Source organism: Mercenaria mercenaria, chromosome 13 (assembly GCF_021730395.1).
Source record: "Mercenaria mercenaria strain notata chromosome 13, MADL_Memer_1, whole genome shotgun sequence".
Taxonomy (NCBI): Eukaryota; Metazoa; Mollusca; class Bivalvia; order Venerida; family Veneridae; genus Mercenaria; species Mercenaria mercenaria.
In genome coordinates, this window is record NC_069373.1 from 61,085,832 (window position 1) to 61,107,607 (window position 21,776).

General features: G+C 34.6%; 1 protein-coding gene across 1 annotated transcript; it reads right to left on the reverse strand.

The window, feature by feature from the left end:
• Positions 1–14,721: 14,721 nt before the first annotated feature.
• Positions 14,722–17,279, reverse strand: LOC123529899 (uncharacterized). The gene is made up of 3 exons (XM_045310483.2): positions 17,092–17,279; positions 16,768–16,874; positions 14,722–15,708 (listed from the first exon to the last, which is right to left on the reverse strand). The coding sequence occupies exons 1-3, from the start codon at positions 17,274–17,276 to the stop codon at positions 15,203–15,205; spliced, it is 798 nt and encodes a 265-aa protein (XP_045166418.2). The 5' UTR covers positions 17,277–17,279; the 3' UTR covers positions 14,722–15,202.
• Positions 17,280–21,776: the final 4,497 nt, after the last annotated feature.

Below are 21,776 nucleotides of genomic sequence, written 5' to 3' on the forward strand. Positions count from 1 at the left end.
TATGTTTTTACTATAAACTTTGGACCTGAAATAACACTTGTAACAAAATAAACTATTCTTTAATTATGTATTTCAATATGTTTATCGAATAGTTTGTCTTATTTAACAGTGTTTAATTCAGTTATATATTTTCCAAAATAATTGCATGGAATTTCGCCCAGTGTTATGCGAAAACCCGGTTGCTTTAGTGTTATTTACATTTTAGTAGCAAAGGTTGACTTGTTTAGAAAAGTCGGTTTATTGACCGATGGTTATATGAAATTTCAACTTGAATGCGTCTACATTTCTGTTTATTATTGCAGTATTAGTATTAAGAATAGCATCTACACTTTTACGATATTGAAATTACCAATCCGAGGGTCGGTTTGTTTTGTTTTCATGAATGGTCATGACAGCCAAAAAAAAAACAAAAACAACAAATACATGAAATAGTCATAGCAAATTTCAGATTTCCTTTAGCTATTGGACATTGGCATTATTGCAGTTCATTGATTTAATTTTTTCTTTGATATCAGATTACTTTCACGCACAAGATCCAAAATACTGTTGGATGATGATCAATTTTCAACAGTAATACCTCTACATGTCACTTGCATGTTGAACTAGACAACAATACGAGCACCAAAGCTAGGAGCAACCGATACTTAAAGGGATTTATTATTCCCTATATAACTGCAAATCACTCATGAGAAAAGCAAACAGCTGTTTTTGTTTTAATTCTGCATTGAATTAATACTTAATTTCTAATTTGAAATTTTAAGGGAGCGGGGCGGGGTGGGGGGGGGGGCAGTCTGTGTTGTTTTTTTTTTCGAATGAAATGATGTAATCTCTACCAGAAGAAACACATTTGATATTGCAGAATTAAAGGTGCGAATAGAAAATAAAACGTCATTACATAATCAACATGGGAGTATCACTTAAAGAGAACAATTTTTCTGAATACCAAATTTTTATTCAAGTCAAAGCGCACATGACTCATTACTCAGCACTGCATCAGCTGACACTGCATTTAAGATTACATGTGTTAACCCTTACCTTAATAAATTTCTATAATGAACTTGTCCTTCTTTCGATTTGGACAGTACAATTAACTGTTATAATGGATGCTTATCAAAAAGTTGATAAATTAAAATACTGGCTGAACAGTGCAGATCATGATCAGGTTACACGGATGCAATAGCAGGATCAATCGTGCCCAGCATGGTAACGGTTAAACTTCATTTGAATGAATATAACAGATCTAAAGTTATCACTTATGCCTTCAATTTATGATAAACATATTTGATTCGGATTACTTTAAACAAACATGAGACATTAAAGCCGACCCATGAGCGTTCGACTGTCCGACTGCAGGACCGACAGTAAGATGACTTCTGAGTGTACACCTTTACTTTCTTATGTTGGATATAAACCTAAAACACTAGAGTCATTGCAAAACATATGAAAAAACTTGTTTTGGTGTTATAAGTGTTTATTTATGACATATACATTTTTTCAAACATAACTTAAAAGTAGTTATTCATATAATACAGAAAACCTCAAAAATAATAAGATACTTCTTTTGCGAAATGCATTAATACAATTGTTCAAACATATTAGCATTAATATCATTGTTCAAATGTATTTGCATAAATAGCATTGTACAAATGTTAAATCATTAATATAATTGTTCAGTAATATTAGCATCAATACCGCTCTTCATATGTATCAGCATTAATATCATTGCTCAAATGTATCAGCACTGATACATTATTGTTCAAATGTATTAGCATTAAAATCATTGTTAAAATGAGTAAGCATTGATGCATTGATATATCAGTTCTCAAATGTATGAGCATTAATATCATTGTTCAAATCATTCAGAACATCAATATTTTTATGGATTACCAGTAGTTTACGTAGTAGCGCTTGGAAAAAAGTTACAGCAATACGAATACATGCTAAATAATACACAAAGACTTTCTATATATTTATACTCTTCTTTTTATAAAGATCGCCATATAATCGGCTGTTCCAAACATTCGTCTGTCAAAAAAATCAACAGAGTTGATTTTCGAATACAGGAACTGTGGATAAGTTGCACGACTATCCCACTGACATACAGCAGGGGTAGCAGAATTAATAACAACCATGTGACCAAGATCTTTCGGGCAGCCGGCATATGATCTGTTGATGAAAAAACGGCGATCGTGGCGCTTCGGCATGTAATGGCCAGCGATGGAAAAGTAATTGTAGGTATGTTTGGAAGTTAGATCTGGCCAGCTAGATGACAGAACACGTGTTTTGTTAAACCAGTTGTTGATGTCACTGTTTTTGCCATTGAAAATCACGTGAGCGACTTCCCTATCTTCATCGTAAAATGCAAACTTGACGAATTCGACACCAATATTTGACCACTTGGATACAATGCTGCTGCGGTAATGTAATCCATGAGATCGTTTCATGGAGGCAGGTTTGTCTGTATTGGTTTTTGTACCTGTAAAAGAAAAAGGAAACGTTTGATTAAATAATTTTGACAGGCTGGATGAAAAGTAGTGCATTTGTTATTATAGCCAACAATGGCTACATTACTCGTGTATGTTCTTATAGGCTGCAAAGTTCTATTAGCAATAGTAAAATAAGGAATAATTAAATGACGGATTGCTTTTTATTATTGATGATATGATAAAACTCTGTGACATTAGTGTGTTTGCATTCATGTGTGCGTGCGTTCGTTTTCGGGTTAAGTGTCGTTTCAAATAAAATTTCAATCATATAAACTACGGTGTCTTCCTTTAGTAGTGAGCACAGTGTCCCCACTTTATAGTGGTATCTAAAGGAATATCATGCCTAAGGCACTTGAAATGATACCATACCAAGTCACATTATATTGACATCGGGCTTACAAGTCACGTGGCCCGACCTCACGCGCTCGAAGCGGGTTCACTACCACTAGACTATAGAGTATGTGTCAGTAGAATCTTGCAATCTCTCAAATTATGTCAGACACAATCTAGCAATCCTTTTCTTCTTAGTTTTTAATGATCGTGTCGTCACGTATTATTTTACATAAAGTAAACACTCCGTGTAAAAATTTCCTCAGACCGACAGGGATTAATTTTGAATACAATGATTGTTCTCAATATCATCTGATTGGATACTATTAGTTTAGACAAGCTTTCTGATTTGATACTGCGGCTTCAAAATCTTTTCTTGAAATCACGAGTGTTATTCGTTTCTAAAACCGTGGACGGTTTGTAAGCAATCCAATGAATTGATCAAGGATTTCATGGTGTTTTTTTTTCTGTATAATAAAGCTAAACTTTCAAGCCTGCCCGGGTTATATAGGATGTTCTCAGTCTCCGAAAAATGATAAAACGTGCATCAGACAGTATTATTTTTTTAGGTTGACATACCCCATATCACCATTCCTGACCTGTGATATTTATGCAATATATACCCGGTTATCAATAATATTATAATATTTTCATTCATAGGCTTGCATCTGGGATATAAGCAAGTCCCGTCCTGCTGTTGATATTTTGTTTTTTTTACCTGGTAGTAAGTTTGTTCTGACTTTATATAAATTTGACCAATACGTTTGTCAATCCCCCTTATATTATGTATTTATTTTTTTAAATATTATCAAACATAGAAAATTTCGTCCATGCATCGTACACTCTGTCTCCGTTACTAGACGTTGCTCGGAACACCATTTGCCAACCTCGTCTTTCAAGTTCCTCTGTCTTTAAATAATTTCCTGAGCTGCAATAGACATTTCATAAGATGCATCATTTGATATGACACACAGTTCATCTTGAACTTTTTCTTAATATCAAGGAACCGTATTTATTGAAGTTTTAAGTCCAAAATTTTGATTTACACTTTAATATATTAGTTTTTAATCTCGGTCATTTTACGAATGCAAGATCTATAAACACAGATGTCTCTCTATAGAATTTTAGTTTTCAAAATATAACTATTATATCTACGCTTTGAGATTTAAAACAAGCTCAAAGCTTTCTACTCAATCCTTTTGTAACTTGTATTGTGATTGTGTATTTGTAAAAAATAGATAAACAGTTTTTAAACTAAACAAAACCAAACATCTTACCCTAATACACTGCCAGCGTTAGGTGATTTTGCGAAAACATAGCTGGATACTTCGAGTATGACGGCGATGAAACAAATAATAGTTTTCGAACACTCCATTTCTGTTTCTGGTAGTAGAACGATGGTTTACATCGACTTTGCTTTTACAAATGTCTTATACACTCTTGTTTGTGTAAATTAATCATTCTCAGTAAAACTCTTGTGAAATAACACGTAAACATGTAAAATGAAAATAAAATAATATGAATTGAGGTCATAAATCAACTCAAGACCAAACAAATTGCATCATATGTTTAAAAATGAAAAGATGATCAGACGCCTTTTGCTATAAACTTAGTAACAGAAGTAAAACAAATGTATAAGAAACACTGATAAATTACCAGCAGTCTGCCCCTCGTACATACTCTGTAAAGATTTCGTTCATACTCTGCATAGAGTTGGTTCAATGCGAATTGACGTACACTGATATATAATCATACATGTATTTATTCTCTGGCATTACATTTAATCTTTTTTTTACACTGTTTGCACTTTATTCAACATGTCTTTCAGTTATTCCAACAAAAGCAGCATTACTTTATCTAACGATACACAAATTGTATACACTTTATCATGAACAATATGTGTTTGTTTGAAAAGGTGACTAATTAGCCCGCTCGGCCGGATGTTTCTTTTCATGCCTTTGAAGTTTTATGTTTAAGCATATGTAATTTACATGTCACTATGAAAAATATTTACTTACTTACTAACACTGTTAAGAAACAAGTTTAAATAATATGCTTGGACTGTAGTGATACAAGGCAACAGTTTTGACTAACAATAATTAGTTAATTATGTCATTAATTACGCTGATGTCCGTGTAATAAAAATTGCTTCAGTGCATTTAACGGATCCTTCGTAGAAATATACTACGTTATCTATATCGAAAAAAAATGTTTACATCTTTATTGAATATTAACGTAGATTTTTTATACCTGTCCGGTGTGTCGCATACAGGATATAACATGTATTCATATTGAAGTCTTATTATGAATGACGCTTGTCCAATTACTCTAAAACAACAATGGCAGGTGCGTATAATTACGAAGCTGCACCGTTACATTCAATAACGCAGTGTGACAAACTTGACATGTTTGGACGACGGCTGAATTTATACACACATGAATTCAAACATTTACATAGTTTACAAAGATTAAATTATAACTAGAATAAATATTTCGTAGCATTTTTGTAAGACGATGACAACGATGAAAAACTAGCTCAAGTTTGAAGCGTTCGTAAAGAATAACCAGTTAACCAAGTACTAGTAATATAGATAATTTAATCAGATTCATTATCAATTTTGGTAAATACAAATAAAGTCCTATCAAAACAAGCTTTAATTAACTGCCGATAAACTGTGACGTTTTGAGAAAATTTGAAAAACATGGGCCTTATAACATACTTATATTCGAAGCGCGAAATACGTGAAAATACGTCCTGCACGAACAAAAATGATTTCACTGTAATAGGACTATTGTTTTTAGCTCACCTGTCACAAAGTGACAAGGTGAGCTTTTGTGATCGCGCGGTGTCCGTCGTCCGTCGTCCGTCCGTGCGTGCGTGCGTCCGTCCGTAAACTTTTGCTTGTGACCACTCTAGAGGTCACATTTTTCATGGGATCTTTATGAAAGTTGGTCAGAATGTTCATCTTGATGATATCTAGGTCAAGTTCGAAACTGGGTCACGTGCCATCAAAAACTAGGTCAGTAGATCTAAAAATAGAAAAACCTTGTGACCTCTCTAGAGGCCATATATTACACAAGATCTTCATGAAAATTGGTCAGAATGTTTATCTTGATGATATCTAGGTCAAGTTTGAAACTGGGTCACGTGCTGTCAAAAACTAGGTCAGTAGGTCTAAAAATAAAAAAACCTTGTGACCTCTCTAGAGGCCATATATTTCACAAGATCTTGATGAAAATTGGTCAGAACGTTCACCTTGATGATATCTAGGTCAAATTCGAAACTGGGTCACGTGCCATCAAAAACTAGGTCAGTAGATCTAAAAATAGAAAAACCTTGTGACCTCTCTAGAGGCCATATATTTCACAAGATCTTCATGAAAATTGGTCAGAACGTTCACCTTGATGATATCTAGGTCAAATTTGAAACTGGGTCACGTGCCTTCAAAAACTAGGTCAGTAGGTCAAATAATAGAAAAACCTTGTGACCTCTCTAGAGGCCATATTTTTCATGGGATCTGTATGAAAGTTGGTCTGAATGCTCATCTTGATGATATCTAGGTCAGTTTCGAAACTGGGTCACGTGTGGTCAAAAACTAGGTCAGTAGGTCTAAAAATAGAAAAACCTTGTGACCTCTCTAGAGGCCATAGGTTTCATGAGATCTTCATGAAAATTGGTCAGAATGTTCACCTTGATGATATCTAGGTCAAGTTCGAAAATGGGTCACGTGCCATCAAAAACTAGGTTAGAAGGTCAAATAATAGAAAAACCTTGTGACCTCTCTAGAGGCCATATTTTTTATGGGATCTGTATGAAAAATGGTCTGAATGTTCATCTTGATGATATCTAGGTCAAGTTTGAAAGTTGGTCACGTGCCATCAAAAACTAGGTCAGTAGGTCAAATAATAGAAAAACCTTGTGACTTCTCTAAAGGCCATATTTTTCATGGGATCTGTATGAAAATTGGTCTGAATGTTCATCTTGATGATATCTAGGTCAAGTTTGAAACAGGGTCATGTGCGTTAAAAAATTTGGTCAATAGATCTAAAAATAGAAAAACCTTGTGACCTCTCTAGAGGCCATACTTATGAATGGATCTCCATAAAAATTGGTCAGAATGTTCACCTTGATGATATCTAGATCAAGTTTGAAACTGGGTCACGTGCCATAAAAAACTAGGTCAGTAGGTCAAATAATAAAAAAACCTTGTGACCTCTCTAGAGGCCATATTTTTCAATGGATCTTCATGAAAATTGATCTGAATGTTCATCTTGATGAAATCTAGGTCAGTTTTGAAACTGGGTCACGTGCGGTCAAAAACTAGGCCAGTAGTTATAAAAATAGAAAAACCTTGTGACCTCTCTAGAGGCCATATTTTTCATGAGATCTTCATGAAAATTAGTGAGAATGTTCACCTTGATGATATCTAGATAAAGTTCAGAACAGGGTCACGTACCTTCGAAAACTAGGTCAATAGGTCAAATAATAGAAAAACCTTGTGACCTCTCTAGAGATCATATTTTTCAATGGATCTTCATGAAAATTGGTCAGAATTTTTATCTTGATAATATCTAGGTCAAATTCAAAACTGGGTCACATGAGCTCAAAAACTAGATCACTATGTCAAATAATAGAAAAAAAACGACGTCATACTCAAAACTGGGTCATGTGGGAAGAGGTGAGCGATTCAGGACCATCATGGTCCTCTTGTTTTTAAACAGCGGCTCACTCAATTGTCCTATCTTGTAGATTATTGGTATATTACAGGATTAACTATGCATGTGGACTTTAAGTGGGAATTAATTAATTTCACAAAATGTATAAAATCACATGTGAACTTACATGGTGTATGTCAACACTCAGCCTTTGTTTTCAAATTTTGCATAATGCTAATCATGAAAACCTTTCATAAAGATGTTTGAGAGTATGTCTGTCTGAACATAATAAAAACTACTATCTTACCCAACCTGGTATAAAAGTGAGGTAATGGCTGGTGGGTGGTTTCTCTTGATTTTCTAACACTTTTCAGCTCAGGGAAATATTTTTAAAATAAATGATGTAAAATGGTGTTTTTAATCAGTAAAACATATCCTGCATGAAGCTAGAGGACAGTTTTGTCAATCTAGATGAGAAACTTAAAAATTTATGAAGAAACAGATTTTACATTTTCAAAAGAATTTATGACAGCAATTCAAGTTTGAATTTAGTGGAGGGGCTTATTATACGAATAACTATGTGACCACATTGTAAACATAAGCAGTGTGGTCACATGACAGTCCATGCAAGTAAAATATTCTTCATGCTATTTCATGCTATATGACTTACTTGAGAAAAGTGTTGTATTGTCAGAATTATACAAACACATCCAATTAAATGAATAACATGTAAGCTGTAATATGTTTAAATGTGCGTTTATCCAGAAATACACATTGAAAAAAAAATCAGCAATGGTTACAGTTTTAGTAACACTACATAATGATAAAGTCCTAAAATTAAGTAATTGCAAGTTTTGAATTTTTATATATTCACATCATGTATAATTAAACACTTCGCCTCGCCCTCTATAAAGCATACTGACCCTACATATTTCCGTAGAGGATCAGTAACAAACACATGTACAATAATTAATAATATTTGCTTGGACTATATTTAGATGACTGTAGTCTGAAATCATTTTAGGTGGGAATTATTTGTTGCCTGGCATAATTTTAGGAAAGCTGCTTTGTTCATGTATTGTGTTAATTACATCTAGAGGATAAGTTTGTTTTGTCATTACTGGTCACTGAAGAGCAGAAATGTACCATTGAAGCCCTTTTCAATCACAAGTAATGGGATTTTATAACAGTGCCACAAACACAAGAGGGGGGAAATGAGGTCAGTGACAATGTTCACAATGTGTCACAGGAAACTGGCTACAGAAATGTTGTAGCTGATGGATCAGCTGCTACTGGAAATCTAATGAAAGCATGATGGTGCATGTGAATACTGCCTTTGTTCTCCATGTGTAACTGAGAATGAGCAGTCCAGGATGAGAAAGGGGTCAAGGCCAAGACCTACTAATCATGTTTCAAGATAAATCAGATATAAAATGTTTTGGTCAATGCTTGAAAGAAGAAACACCTGGCATAAAAGAAAGTATCTTAGGAAAAAGTCAAAAATGCTTGGGGAAAACGAAGAAAGCACCGGTCATATGGTTCAGGTACAACGAGAAATAATCCGGATTGCGTATCGAATTAATACGCGAACGGTATCCTAATCCACCTGGACAACCATATACTGGACATTGTCCGTTTAATTAATATTTTGAGATTTCTCAGTGTAGCGGCGTAATTATTACTATTAAGAAGTTCTTTATATTTAATAACGCTTGGATAACTATGGAAAACATTTGGGATAAATTTCCTTCTTTTCGCGTCAAATGTTTGCCAACTAGGAGATAGTGCAATTCGTCATCTAAGTCATTTAGGCACATAGGGCATTTTCTGTCTACATATGGGATGTTTGACCATCGACCAGTTTCAACTGGGAATTTGTGGATTGCCGTTCTAAGCTAATATGTAAGGGTAGGTAAAATATGTAGCCACATATCGTTATACTTGATAATAATTGACTTAATGGAATTAAATTAAATGAAAAACTGAGTTTCTTCCATTAATAGTTTCAGAAAATATGCACTAATTCAATAAATAAATTATTAGTAACAAGATAATACCACACTTGCTAGTCCTGTCACACCTCTGTATTGTATTGTAGTGTGCCAGTTAAGACAGAAATGTGATAGTCTGTTTTATCAATGATTTGATAGTAGCATGGCAATACACTCATGTAGTATATATGATTATATGCATTATTGCAATATCAGGATAAGCGAATAAACTTTTCTAAAAAAAACATACAGATTCAGAACAGATATTGCTACCATTGACTTAACAGAAAAGTGACCCCAGAGAAAGACATAAATGACCATTTTGCTTCAAGCAGAAAAATTAAATCAAAAGTTCTGAAAAGGAAAACATACAACTGGTGGACGGAAATTTGGCTTAACTTTGTTGACTCTTTCAGAGAAGTGCAGTAATTAGTTATTTTTCCAACTTACCTGTAGACATGCCAAACTGACATGTAGATATGCAAAAATAAAGGTAGGATATTTTTGTACAAACCCATCGTTTGCTTTAGCTATTTATAGATCCAGTACAATTAGTCAGCAGTCACTTTTAAAACCAGCTTCTTTCTGTACAGAGACAGAGCACATTTGCATCCGATAGTCGGATCGGATGTTAATGTATAAACAGTTAATAAAATCATTCCAGGAAAGGTACTCTACCATATTTGATAATAAGAAACGCATCAGAGTTGCCTCTCTAGAATGTCGGTGCGTGACCCGGCCTTATATTGGACTTAGGAATTGCATTGCGTTCATAACTTAGAACCGTCTTTTTATCTGTTTGATTTAAGCTTTAGCAGCGTAGGGTGCACCAGTTATATTTATTACAATACAAAGTGTTTCACTTACAATTTAGCTCAAAATTGAGAATGAAACAGATCTGCTGTTGAGGAACTGGGCCATCTGATTCCAAAGTGGCTTTGGGTTTATGCTACAAGTATTTTTGTTCAAAAAGAAGTTGTCGGATAAACGTGTCTAGTTCGGATTTAATCATTTGGAATAAAAGCCATTTTCCGATAAAAGTGCTGCATTTGACATGGATTTATTTCCCGTCGATAAGTCCACCCCAGTCGGTAGAAAAGTTAAGAGACCAGTTTTTGTTACGAAATCGGCTCGTTTCAGTTTGTACTACGACCACTTGCTCTAATCAAGCAGTCCGTATACAGGTTAAGCACAACCACAATGCCGGTGGCGTGACTCGGCTTAAAGTAAGACCATACAAGATGGTGGACGGTTGATTAATTTCCTATGAATAAAAAATGTCTGTATTTTCAGATATTCGTTTAGGGCAATGTCTTTATTATGTAACTACATTGAAACGTGCATTTTATTATCATCAGAGAAAACGAAAATTCATTATTCATGACATTCTGGCTGACATTGAAAGTTATCACGGCAATTGCTTTCTTCTTTATGTATATTTTACTGCTGTTAATGGTATACACTTAACGAAACATCTAACTCCCCCACCCCCGCCACCGCCACAGTCCCGACATCTTGGACGATATCTTTCCTATTACTGATCGTACACTTTTGAAATTGTTCATAAATGTAGAAAAATATATTGTTAACAACATCAAAATTTCAACAAAAATCGAGTGTTTTTTTAGCTCACCTAATGCTCAGGTGAGTTTTTCTGATCGCTCGATGTCCGGCGTCCGTCGTCTGTCGTCTGTCGTCATTTAGCTTGTGTATGCGATAGAGGCTGTATTTTTCAATTAATCTTCATGAATATTGGTCAGAATGATAACCTTGATGAAATCTAGGCCGAGTTCGAAAATGGGTCATCTCGGGTCAAAAACTAGGTCACTAGGTCAAATCAAAGAAAAACCTTGTGTATGCGATAGAGGCTGTATTTTTCATTTAATTTTCATGAATATTGGTCAGAATGATAACTTTGATGAAATCTAGGCCGAGTTCGAAAATGGGTCATCTCGGGTCAAAAACTAGGTCACTAGGTCAAATCAAAGAAAAACCTTGTGTATGCGATAGAGGTGGTATTTTTCAATTAATCTTCAAGAATTTTGGTCAGAATGATAACCTTGATGAAATCTAAGCCGAGTTCGAAAATGGGTCATCTCGGGTCAAAAACTAGGTCACTAGGTCAAATCAAAGAAAAACCTTGTGTATGCGATAGAGGCTGTATTTTTCAATTCTTCTTCATGAATATTGTTCAGAATGATAACCTTGATGAAATCTAGGCCGAGTTCGAAAATGGGTCATCTGGGGTCAAAAACTAGGTCACTAGGTCAAATCAAAGAAAAACCTTGTGTATGCGATAGAGGCTGTATTTTTCAATTCTTCTTCATGAATATTGGTCAGAATGATAACCTTGATGAAATCTAGGCCGAGTTCGAAAATGGGTCATCTCGGGTCAAAAACTAGGTCACTAGATCAAATCAAAGAAAAACCTTGTGTATGCGATAGAGGCTGTATTTTTCAATTGATCTTCATGAATTTTTGTCAAAACGATTGCCTTGATGAAATCTAGGCCGAGTTCGAAAATGGGTTATCTCGGGTCAAAAACTAGGTCACTAGGTCAAATCAAAGAAAAACCTTGTGTATGCGATAGAGGCGGTATTTTTCAATTGATCTTCATGAATTTTGGTCAGAATGATTACCTTGATGAAATCTAGGCCGAGTTCGAAAATGGGTCATCTGGGGTCAAAAACTAGGTCACTAGGTCATATCACGTAAAAACCTTGTGTATGCAATAGAGGCTGTATTTTTCAATTGATCTTCATGAATTTTGGTCAGAATGATTGCCTTGATGAAATTTAGACCAAGTTCGAAAATGGGTCATCTGGGGTCAAAAACTAAGTCACTAGGTCAAATCAAAGAAAAACCTTGTGTATGCAATAGAGGCTGTATTTTTCAAGTGATCTTCATGAAATTTAGCCAGAATGATTACCTTGATAAAATCTAGGCTGATTTCGAAAATGGGTCATCTGGGGTCAAAAACTAGGTCACTAGGTCAAATTGAAGAAAAACATTGTGTATGCTGTAGAGGCTGTATTTTTCAATTGATCTTCATGAAATTTGGTCAGAGTGATTGCCTTGATAAAAACTAGGTCGGTTTTGAATATGGGTTATCTGAGGTCAAAAACTAGGTCACTAGGTCAAATTAAAGAAAAACCTTGTGTATGCGATAGAGACTGTTTTTTTCAGTTGATATTTATGAAATTTGGTCAGGTTGATTGCCTTAATGAAATCTAGGTCTAATTTGAATATGGGTCATCTGAGGTCAAAAACTAGGTCACTTGGTCAAATCAAAGAAAAAACTTCTGTATGTGATAGAGGCTGTATTTTTCAGTTGATCTTCATGAATTTGGTCAGAATGATTGCCTTGATAAAATCTAGGTCGAGTTCGAAAATGGGTCACCTAGGGTCAAAAACTAGGTCATATCTAAGGAAATGCTTGTTTTATCGCAAGAGACCAATTTTTTGGTCCAATCTTAATGAAAATTGGTCAGAATATTTGTTTCCATGAAATCACTAGGTCAAACATGTTTTACACTGTTATGGAGTGTTTCTTAGGTGAGCGACCTAGGGCCATCTTGGCCCTCTTGTTTTTAAATTTCTTCTACTGCCTAAACCAAGTCACATAAATGTCTAAACAATTTTCATTATTTGCAGGAAACACCTGACAGAAACGAAATAATTCCTTTATCTGGCGATATTTTGGAAACAAATTTGGTTTAATATTTGACCAGTATATCTGCGGAAAGTCAGTACGTACACCACTGCACCCTTATAATGTTATCTGCTCGTTTTATGAAAACACTAGTTGTATGTGTGGGTCGTACAATAAAATAATTTATATATTTACACTATTCTATTTCAATATAAAAACTTTTGTTCTAGATGTGCAAGAAACAAATGATTTAACGATTGCAAAATAATGATAAAAGTTATTGCGGTGGGGGGGGGGGGGGGGGGGGGGGGGGGGGGGGGGTGGTGCGTTAGAAGATTCAATTAGTAAGGTAATTGTTTTATCTGTTTTTCTAGCGTTCTTCTCTCGTGCTATTGTCATTCTTCTATTAGTGATGTTTGTTAATCTGTCCTTTAGCATAAGTAGCGACTGATCGAGTTACTGGTTGCAGAAGCATTTTCCAAAACAATTGCATGGAATTCGCCCAGTGTCATGCGAAAAACCGGTTGCTTTAGTGTTGTTAACATTTTAGTTGCAAAGATTGACTTGTTTAGAAAAGTGGGTTTATTGACTAATGGTTATATGAAATTTTGACTTGAATGCATCCACGTTTCTGTTTATTATTGCAGTATTAAGAATATCATCTACGATGTTACGATCTTGAAATTACAGATCCGAGGCTCGGTTTGTTTTGTTTTCATGAATAGTCATGGCAGTCGTTCCGCAAAAGAAACAAATACATGAAATAGTCATAGCAAATTTCCTTTAGCTAAGGGACTTTGGCATTATTGCAGTTGATGGATTTAATTCTAGATTTTTACCTCTGCAGTTTTACTGCCTTTAATGTATAATATCATTCTTGTAGCAATGCTTTCCTGCATATATTCTGCGGTATGCGCTATATTTCTTTGATATCAGATTACTTTCACGCACAAGATCCTAAATACTGTTGGTTGTTGATCAATGTTCAAGAGTAATACCTCTAGATGCTATTTGCATGTTGAACTAGAGAACACCGAGCACCAAAGCTAGGAGCAACCGATACTTAAAGTGATTTATTATTCCCTATATCACTGCACATCACTCATGAGAAAAGCAAACAACTGTTTATGTTTTAATTCTGCATTGAATTAATACTAAATTTCTTATTTAGGTTTTGAAATTTTAAGGGGAATTCTGTGTTGTTTTTTTTACGAATGAAATTATGTAATTTCTACCAGAAGAAACACATTTGATATTGCAGAATTAAAGGCACGAATAGAAAATAAACCGTCATAACATAAACAACATGGGTGTATCACTTTAAGAGAAAAATTTTTCTGAATACCAAATATTTATTCAAGTCCAAGATTTGGTCAGTACCATTAACTGTTAAAATGGATGCTTATTAAAAATGATACTGGCTGAATAGCTAACAGTGCAGGTTATGATCAGGCTACACGGATGTGCAGGCTGATCATGATCTACACTAGTCGCAAAGGCGGAAATCTAAAACCTAGAGTCCTTGCATAACATATGACAAAACTTTTGGTTTTGGTGTTATAAGTGTTTATTTATGACACATACATTTTTTTCAAACATGACTTAAAAGTAGTTATTCATAATATAATACAGAAAACCTCAAACTAATAAGATACTCCTTTTGCAAAATGCATTAATACAATAGTTCAAATGTATTAGCATTAATATCATTGTTCAAATTTATTAGCATTAATAGCATTGTACAAATGTTTGATCATTAATATAATTGTTCAGTTATATTAGCATCAATACCGCTCTTCATATGTATCAGCATTAATATCATTGTTCAAATGTATCAGCACTGATACATTTTTGTTCAAATGTATTAGCTTCAATTGTATTAGTATTGATGCATTGATACATCAGTGCTCATATGTATTAGCATTAATATTATTGTTAAAATGTATTAATATTGTTCAAATTAGTCAGAGCATCAATATTTTTATGGATTACCAGTAGTTTACGTAGTTGCGCTTGGAAAAAAGTTACAGCTTCATTGGAAACAGTACGAATTCATGCCAAATAATACATAAAGACTTTCTATATATTTACACTTTTCTTTTTATAAAGATCGCCATATAATCGGCTGTTCCAAACATTCGTCTGTCCAAAAAATCAACAGAGTTGATTTTCGAATACAGGAACTGTGGATAAGTTGCATGACTATCCCATTGGCATACAGCAGGGGTAGCAGAATTAACAACAACCATGTGACCAAGATCTTTCGGGCAGCCGGCATATGATCTGTTGATGAAAAAACGGCGATCGTGGCGCTTCGGCGTGTAATGGCCAGCGATGGAAAAGTAATTGTAGGTATGTTTGGAAGTCAGATCGGGCCAGCTAGATGACAGGACACGTGTTTTGTCAAACCAGTTGTTGATATCACTGTTTTTGCCATTGAAAATCACGTGAGCGACTTCTCTATCTTCATCGTAAAATGCAAACTTGACGAATTCGATACCAATATTTGACCAACTGGATACAATGCTGTTGCGGTAATGTAATCCATGCGATCGTTTCATGGAGACAGGTTTGTCTGCATTAGTTTTTGTACCTGGTAAAAGAAAAAGGAAACGTTTGATTAAATAATTTTGACAGGCTGGATGAAAAGCAGTGCATTTGTTACTATAGCCAACAATGGCTACATCACTCGTGTATGTTCTTATAGGATGCAAATTTCTATTAGCAATAGTAAAATAAAGAATAAGTAAATGACTGATTATTTTTTATTATTGAAGATAAGATGTGTTTGCATTCATGCGTGCGTGCATTAGTTTTCGGGTTAAGCGTCTTTTCCAGTAATATTTCAGTCATATAAACTACGGTGTCTTCTTTTAGGAGTGAGCGCAATGCCCCACATTATAGTGGTATCTCAAGGAATATCACGCCTTAGACACTTGAAACGATACCATTTCAAGTCACATTATACTGACACCGGGTTTACAAGTCACGTCTTTGGTATGACGCGGCCAGTCAAACTCAATCTAGCAATCATTTTCTTCTTAGTTTTTAATGTTCGTGTCGTCACGTATTATTTTACTTAAAGTTAACACTCCGTGTAAAAATTTCCTCAGATCGACAGGGATTAATTTTGAATACAATAACTGTCCTGAATATTATCTGATCGGATACTATTAGTTTAGACAAGCTTTCCATCGATTTGATGCTGCGGCTTTAAAATCTTTTCTTGAAATCACGAGTGTTATTCGTTTCTAAAACCGTTGACCGACTTGTAAGCAATCCAATGTATTTATCAAGGATTTCATAGTGTTTTTTTTCTGTGTAATAAAACTGCCCGGGTTATATAGGATGTTTTCAGTCTCCCAAACATGATAAAACAGTATTATTATTTTAGGTTGACAATATTCCATGCCACCATTCATGACCTGTAATATTGATGCAATATATACCTGGTTATCAATGATAATTATAATATTTTTATTCATAGGCTTGCATCTGGGATATAAGCAAGTCCCGTCCTACTGTTGAGATTTCTTTTTTATCTGGTAGTAAGTTTGTTCTGACTTTACATAAATTTGACCAATACGTTTGTCAATCACCCTTATATTATGTATTTATCTTTTTTAAATATTATTAAACATAGAAAATCAACCTTTCGTCCATGCGTCATACACACTGTCGCCGTTTCTAGACGTAGCTCGGAACACCATTTGCCAACCTCCACTTTCAAGTTCCTCTGTCTTTAAATAATTTCCTGAGCTGCAATATACATTTCATTACATGTATCATTTGATATGACACACAGTTCACCTTGCATTTTGTTTTAATATCAAGGAACCGTATTTATTGAAATATTGATTTGCACAAAGCATTCTACTTAATCATGTTTGTAACTTGTATTGTAGTTGTGTATTTGTAAAAAGATAATAAATAAACAGTTTTTAAACTAAATAAAAAACAACAAAAAACATCTTACCTAAATACACTGCCAGCGTTAGGCGCTTTTGCGAAAACACAGCTGGATACTTCCAGTATGACGGCAGTAAAACAATAATAATTTTCGAACACTCCATTTCTGTTTCTGGTAGTAGAACAATGGTTTACATCGACTTTGCTTTTACAAATGTCTTTTATACTCTTTTGTTTATGTAAATTAATCATTCTGAGAAAAACGCTTGTGCAATAACACGTAAACATGTACAGTGAAAATAAAATAATATGAAATGAGGTCATAAATCAACTCAAGACCAAACAAATTACATCATATGTTTTGTGTCCAGAAAAAAAGAGAAAAATTGATCAGACGCCTTTAGCTTCTTAAACATGGAATTCAAACTAATGTATAAGAAACACTGAAAAGTTATCAACAGTCTCTTTCTCGTACATACTGTGCATAGAATTGTTTCAATGTGAATTGACGTAAACTGATATATAATCATACATGTATTTATTCTCTGACATTACATTTAATCTTTGTTTTTCACTGTTTGCACTTTATTAAACATGTCTATCAGTTATTCCAACAAAAGCCACATTATTTCATCTAACGACACACAATTTGTATATACTTTATCATTAACAACATGTGTTTGTTTGACTAGGTGACTGACAGGCCCAGTGGGCCGGGTGCTTGCTTTCATGCCTTTGAAATTTTATGTTTATGAATATGTAACGTACATGTCACTATGAAAAATATTTACTTACTAACTAACTTACACTGTTAAGAAACAAGTTTAAATAATATGCTTGGCCTGTAGCGATACGCGGCAACAATTTTGACTAACAATAATTAGTTAATGATGACATTAATCACGCTTATGTCCGTAAAATATATAATAAAAAAATCGTTAAGCGCATTACACGGATATGGAGTTAAATAAATTAAAGGGTAAAGTGGTCCTTCGTAGAAAAAAGTCTACGTTGATACTCAGTAAACATGTTTTTGTCGATGTAGATGTTAATTGTGAAATGTTTATCATTAGATTGAATTGTACCTGTTTCTTCCTGTAATATGAATAAGTATAATAATAACACTGCAAACGTTGAGTTTTGACAGTTAAAACGGACATTTTTAGCTCACCTGTCACAAAGTGACAAGGTGAGCTTTTGTGATCGTGTGGCGTCCGTCGTCCGTCGTCCGTCCGTGCGTGCGTCCGTCCGTGCGTGCGTAAACTTTTGCTTGTGACCACTCTAGAGGTCACATTTTTCATGGGATCTTTATGAAAGTTGGTCAGAATGTTCATCTTGATGATATCTAGGTCAAGTTCGAAACTGGGTCACATGCGATCAAAAACTAGGTCAGTAGGTCTAAAAATAGAAAAACCTTGTGACCTCTCTAGAGGCCATATTTTTCATGAGATCTTCATGAAAATTGGTCAGAATGTTCATCTTGATGATTTCTAGGTCAAGTTCGAAACTGGGTAACGTGGGGTCAAAAACTAGGTCAGTAGGTCTAAAAATAGAAAAACATTGTGACCTCTCTAGAGGCCATATTTCTCAATGGATTTTCATAAAAATTGGTCAGAATGTTCATCTTGATGATACCTAGGTCAAGTTCGAAACTGGGTCACGTGGGGTCAAAAACTAGGTCAGTAGGTCTAAAAATAGAAAAACCTTGTGACCTCTCTAGAGGCCATATTTCTCAAGAGATCTTCATGAAAATTGGTCAGAATGTTCACCTTGATGATGTCTAGATCAAGTTTGAAACTGGGTCACGTGCGGTCAAAAACTAGGTCAGTAGGTCTGAAAATAGAAAAACTTTGTGACCTCTCTAGAGGCCATATTGTTCATGGGATCTTTATGAAAATTAGTCAGAATGTTCATCTTGATGATATCTAGGTCAAGTTCGAAACTGGGTCACGTGCGGTCAATAACTAGGTCAGTAGATCTAAAAATAGAAAAACCTTGTGACCTCTCTACAGGCCATATTTTTCAAGAGATCTTCATGAAAATTGGTCTGAATGTTCATCTTGATAATATCTAGGTCAAGTTCGAAACTGGGTCACGTGCGTTCAAAAACTAGGTCAGTAGGTCTAAAAATAGAAAAACCTTGTGACCTGTCTAGAGGCCATATTTTTCATGAGATCTTCATGAAAATTGGTGAGAATGTTCACCTTGATGATATCTAGGTCTTCAAAAGTGGGTCACGTGCCTTCAAAAACTAGGTCATTAGGTCAAATAATAGAAAAACCTTGTGACCTCTCTAGAGGTCATATTTTTCAATGGATCTTCATGAAAATTGGTCAGAATTTTTTATCTTGATGATATCTAGGTCACATGTGCTCAAAAACTAGGTCACTGTGTCAAATAATAGAAATAACGGCGACGTCATACTCAGTTCAACACTGGGTCATGTGGGGATAGGTGAGCGATTCAGGACCATCATGGTCCTCTTGTTTTAGTTCTTTTTCGGTTTTAGTGCACGTGAAAACCCACGTTGTTTTGTTTATTTACACAGGAAAATACCCGTCTTCTTTATTTTGATTGGTTCATATATTTATGCATTATGGGTATCGAGGATAACGTCAATGGAATTGGCATATCCAATCCTCGGCCTGTACCGTTTGAACGGAGATCACCGAACGGTGTTACCGGTTCATCATAGATTCTGATTGGCTGTAATATTTAGGCTGATCACTACCAAATAGAATGTAAGCCTCCGCAGGTCTAGTCACAAGTAGTCCAAATATAAATAGTACTAATCTTTTTTCCTTTCCTAGTGCATTTTCTCGGCAGCACGTGCTTACTTTTACCTACGCGTTTCAGTATGTATCACTTTGCATTCTAATGAAATGGGCATGTTCTATCGCATGCTAGATAAAATGGCGGCGTAAGAATTTAATGTCACGAAAGAGAAATTGAAAGAAGCGAAAATAGTAAATTCAGCGGGTTGTATTTAACGAACTGTAGTTTTCTTATATAAAGTTAACACCCCTTTTCTTTTTGTTTTTCTGAAGTAGCGGTCTAGTTCTTTATGGGAATATAAATCTCTGAAAATCTGATATGCTAGAAAATGTCGAAACACCGTTATGAAGTGAGTGGATTTTATATGAAATAAAGAACAGCTGGATTTAGTGGTGTTCAGCCTATAAGGAGCAATACATGTTATTTTCTGAAACACCTCGAAAATGAATGGAAATGCCATTAATCTATTCTTTATGATGTAAAACGGTAACAAATGGCTGAAAACGCTTAAATTTCTTGTGTTTTTGGAATTTAGATCGAATTTTCGACCAGGTGGCACTGTTTTGGTTCGTTTTAGGACCTAGTAAATGTCTTTTCTCGCATTTTAGCACTTCAGTTGTCTAAATAATATTGAAATTAGCATGTTTCTGAATGAAAATGACAAACATCGTAACGATTAAATGGATGTTAAATGTAAATTCCACGAATAAGGTAAAATTAATTGAAATATTGCTTGCACAGGGCTAAATTTTGCGTATTTTTGGGGATGGGGGTGACCTGTAATGAATTGTGATGTCTCTATATTTTCTCAATATTTTGCACGAAAACAAAGTAGACTCATTGCGAAATAGGTGTACATTGAGAATGAATGCAAATTCATGGAAAAATCAAACAAAAATGTTCTCTTATAGGCTGATCACTACCAAATAGAATGTAAGCCTCCGCAGGTCTAGTCACAAGTAGTCCAAATATAAATAGTACTAATCTTTTTTCCTTTCCTAGTGCATTTTCTCGGCAGCAACGTGCTTACTTTTACCCTACCGCGTTTCAGTATGTATCACTTTGCATTCTAATGAAATCGGCATGTTCCTATCGCATGCTAGATAAAAATGGCGGCGTAAGAATTTAATGTCACGAAAAGAGAAATTGAAAGAAGCGAAAAGTAGTAAATTCAGCGGGTTGTATTTAACGAACTGTAGTTTTCTTATATAAAAGTTAACACCCCCTTTTCTTTTTGTTTTTCTGAAGTAGCGGTCTAGTTCTTTATAGGAATATAAATCTCTGAAAATCTGATATGCTAGAAAATGTCGAAACACCGTTATGAAGTGAGTGGATTTTATATGAAATAAAGAACAGCTGGATTTAGTGGTGTTCAGCCTATAAGGGAGCAATATTGTTATATTTTCTGGAAAACTTGCTGAAAATGAATGAAATGCCACTTAATCTATTTCTTATATGATTTAAAACGGTAATAAATATGCTGAATCGTTAATTTCTGTGTGTTTTTGGAAATTTAGATCGAATTTTTCGAACCAGGTGCACTGTTTGTGGTTCGTTGTTTGCACTAGTAAATGTTTTTCTCGCAATTTTACAGCACTTCAAATTTTCTAAATAATATGAAATTAGCATTTTCTGATGAAATGACAAAATGTACGCACTAAATGGTGTTAAATGTAAATTCACGAAATTAGGTAAATATATGAAATATTGCTTGACACAGGGACTAAATTTTGGCTTTTATTTTCGGCATGGGTGACCGTAATGAAAATTGATGTCTCTAATTTTCTTCAATAATTTTGCACGAACAAGGTAGACTCATTGCGAATAGTGTTACATTTAGGAATGAATGCAAATTCATATAAAACTCAACAAAACAATGTTCTCTCTATAGCTGTCACTATCAAAAGAATGTAAGTCGCAGTCTGTCCAAGTGCCAAATTAAAAGACTAATCTTTTTTCTCCTTGTGCATTTTCCCG

What these genes read in the sequence shown, in the direction of transcription:
- LOC123529899 (XM_045310483.2), bottom strand. Translation starts at nt 17,276, where the DNA reads ATGATTAATTTACATAAACAAAAGAGTATAAAAGACATTTGTAAAAGC. An exon ending in AACGCTGGCAGTGTATTTAG is followed by an intron (nt 16,875 to 17,091) that starts GTAAGATGTTTT and finishes TGTATATTGCAG; the next exon opens with CTCAGGAAATTATTTAAAGA. An exon ending in GTATGACGCATGGACGAAAG is followed by an intron (nt 15,709 to 16,767) that starts GTTGATTTTCTA and finishes TTCTTTTACCAG; the next exon opens with GTACAAAAACTAATGCAGAC.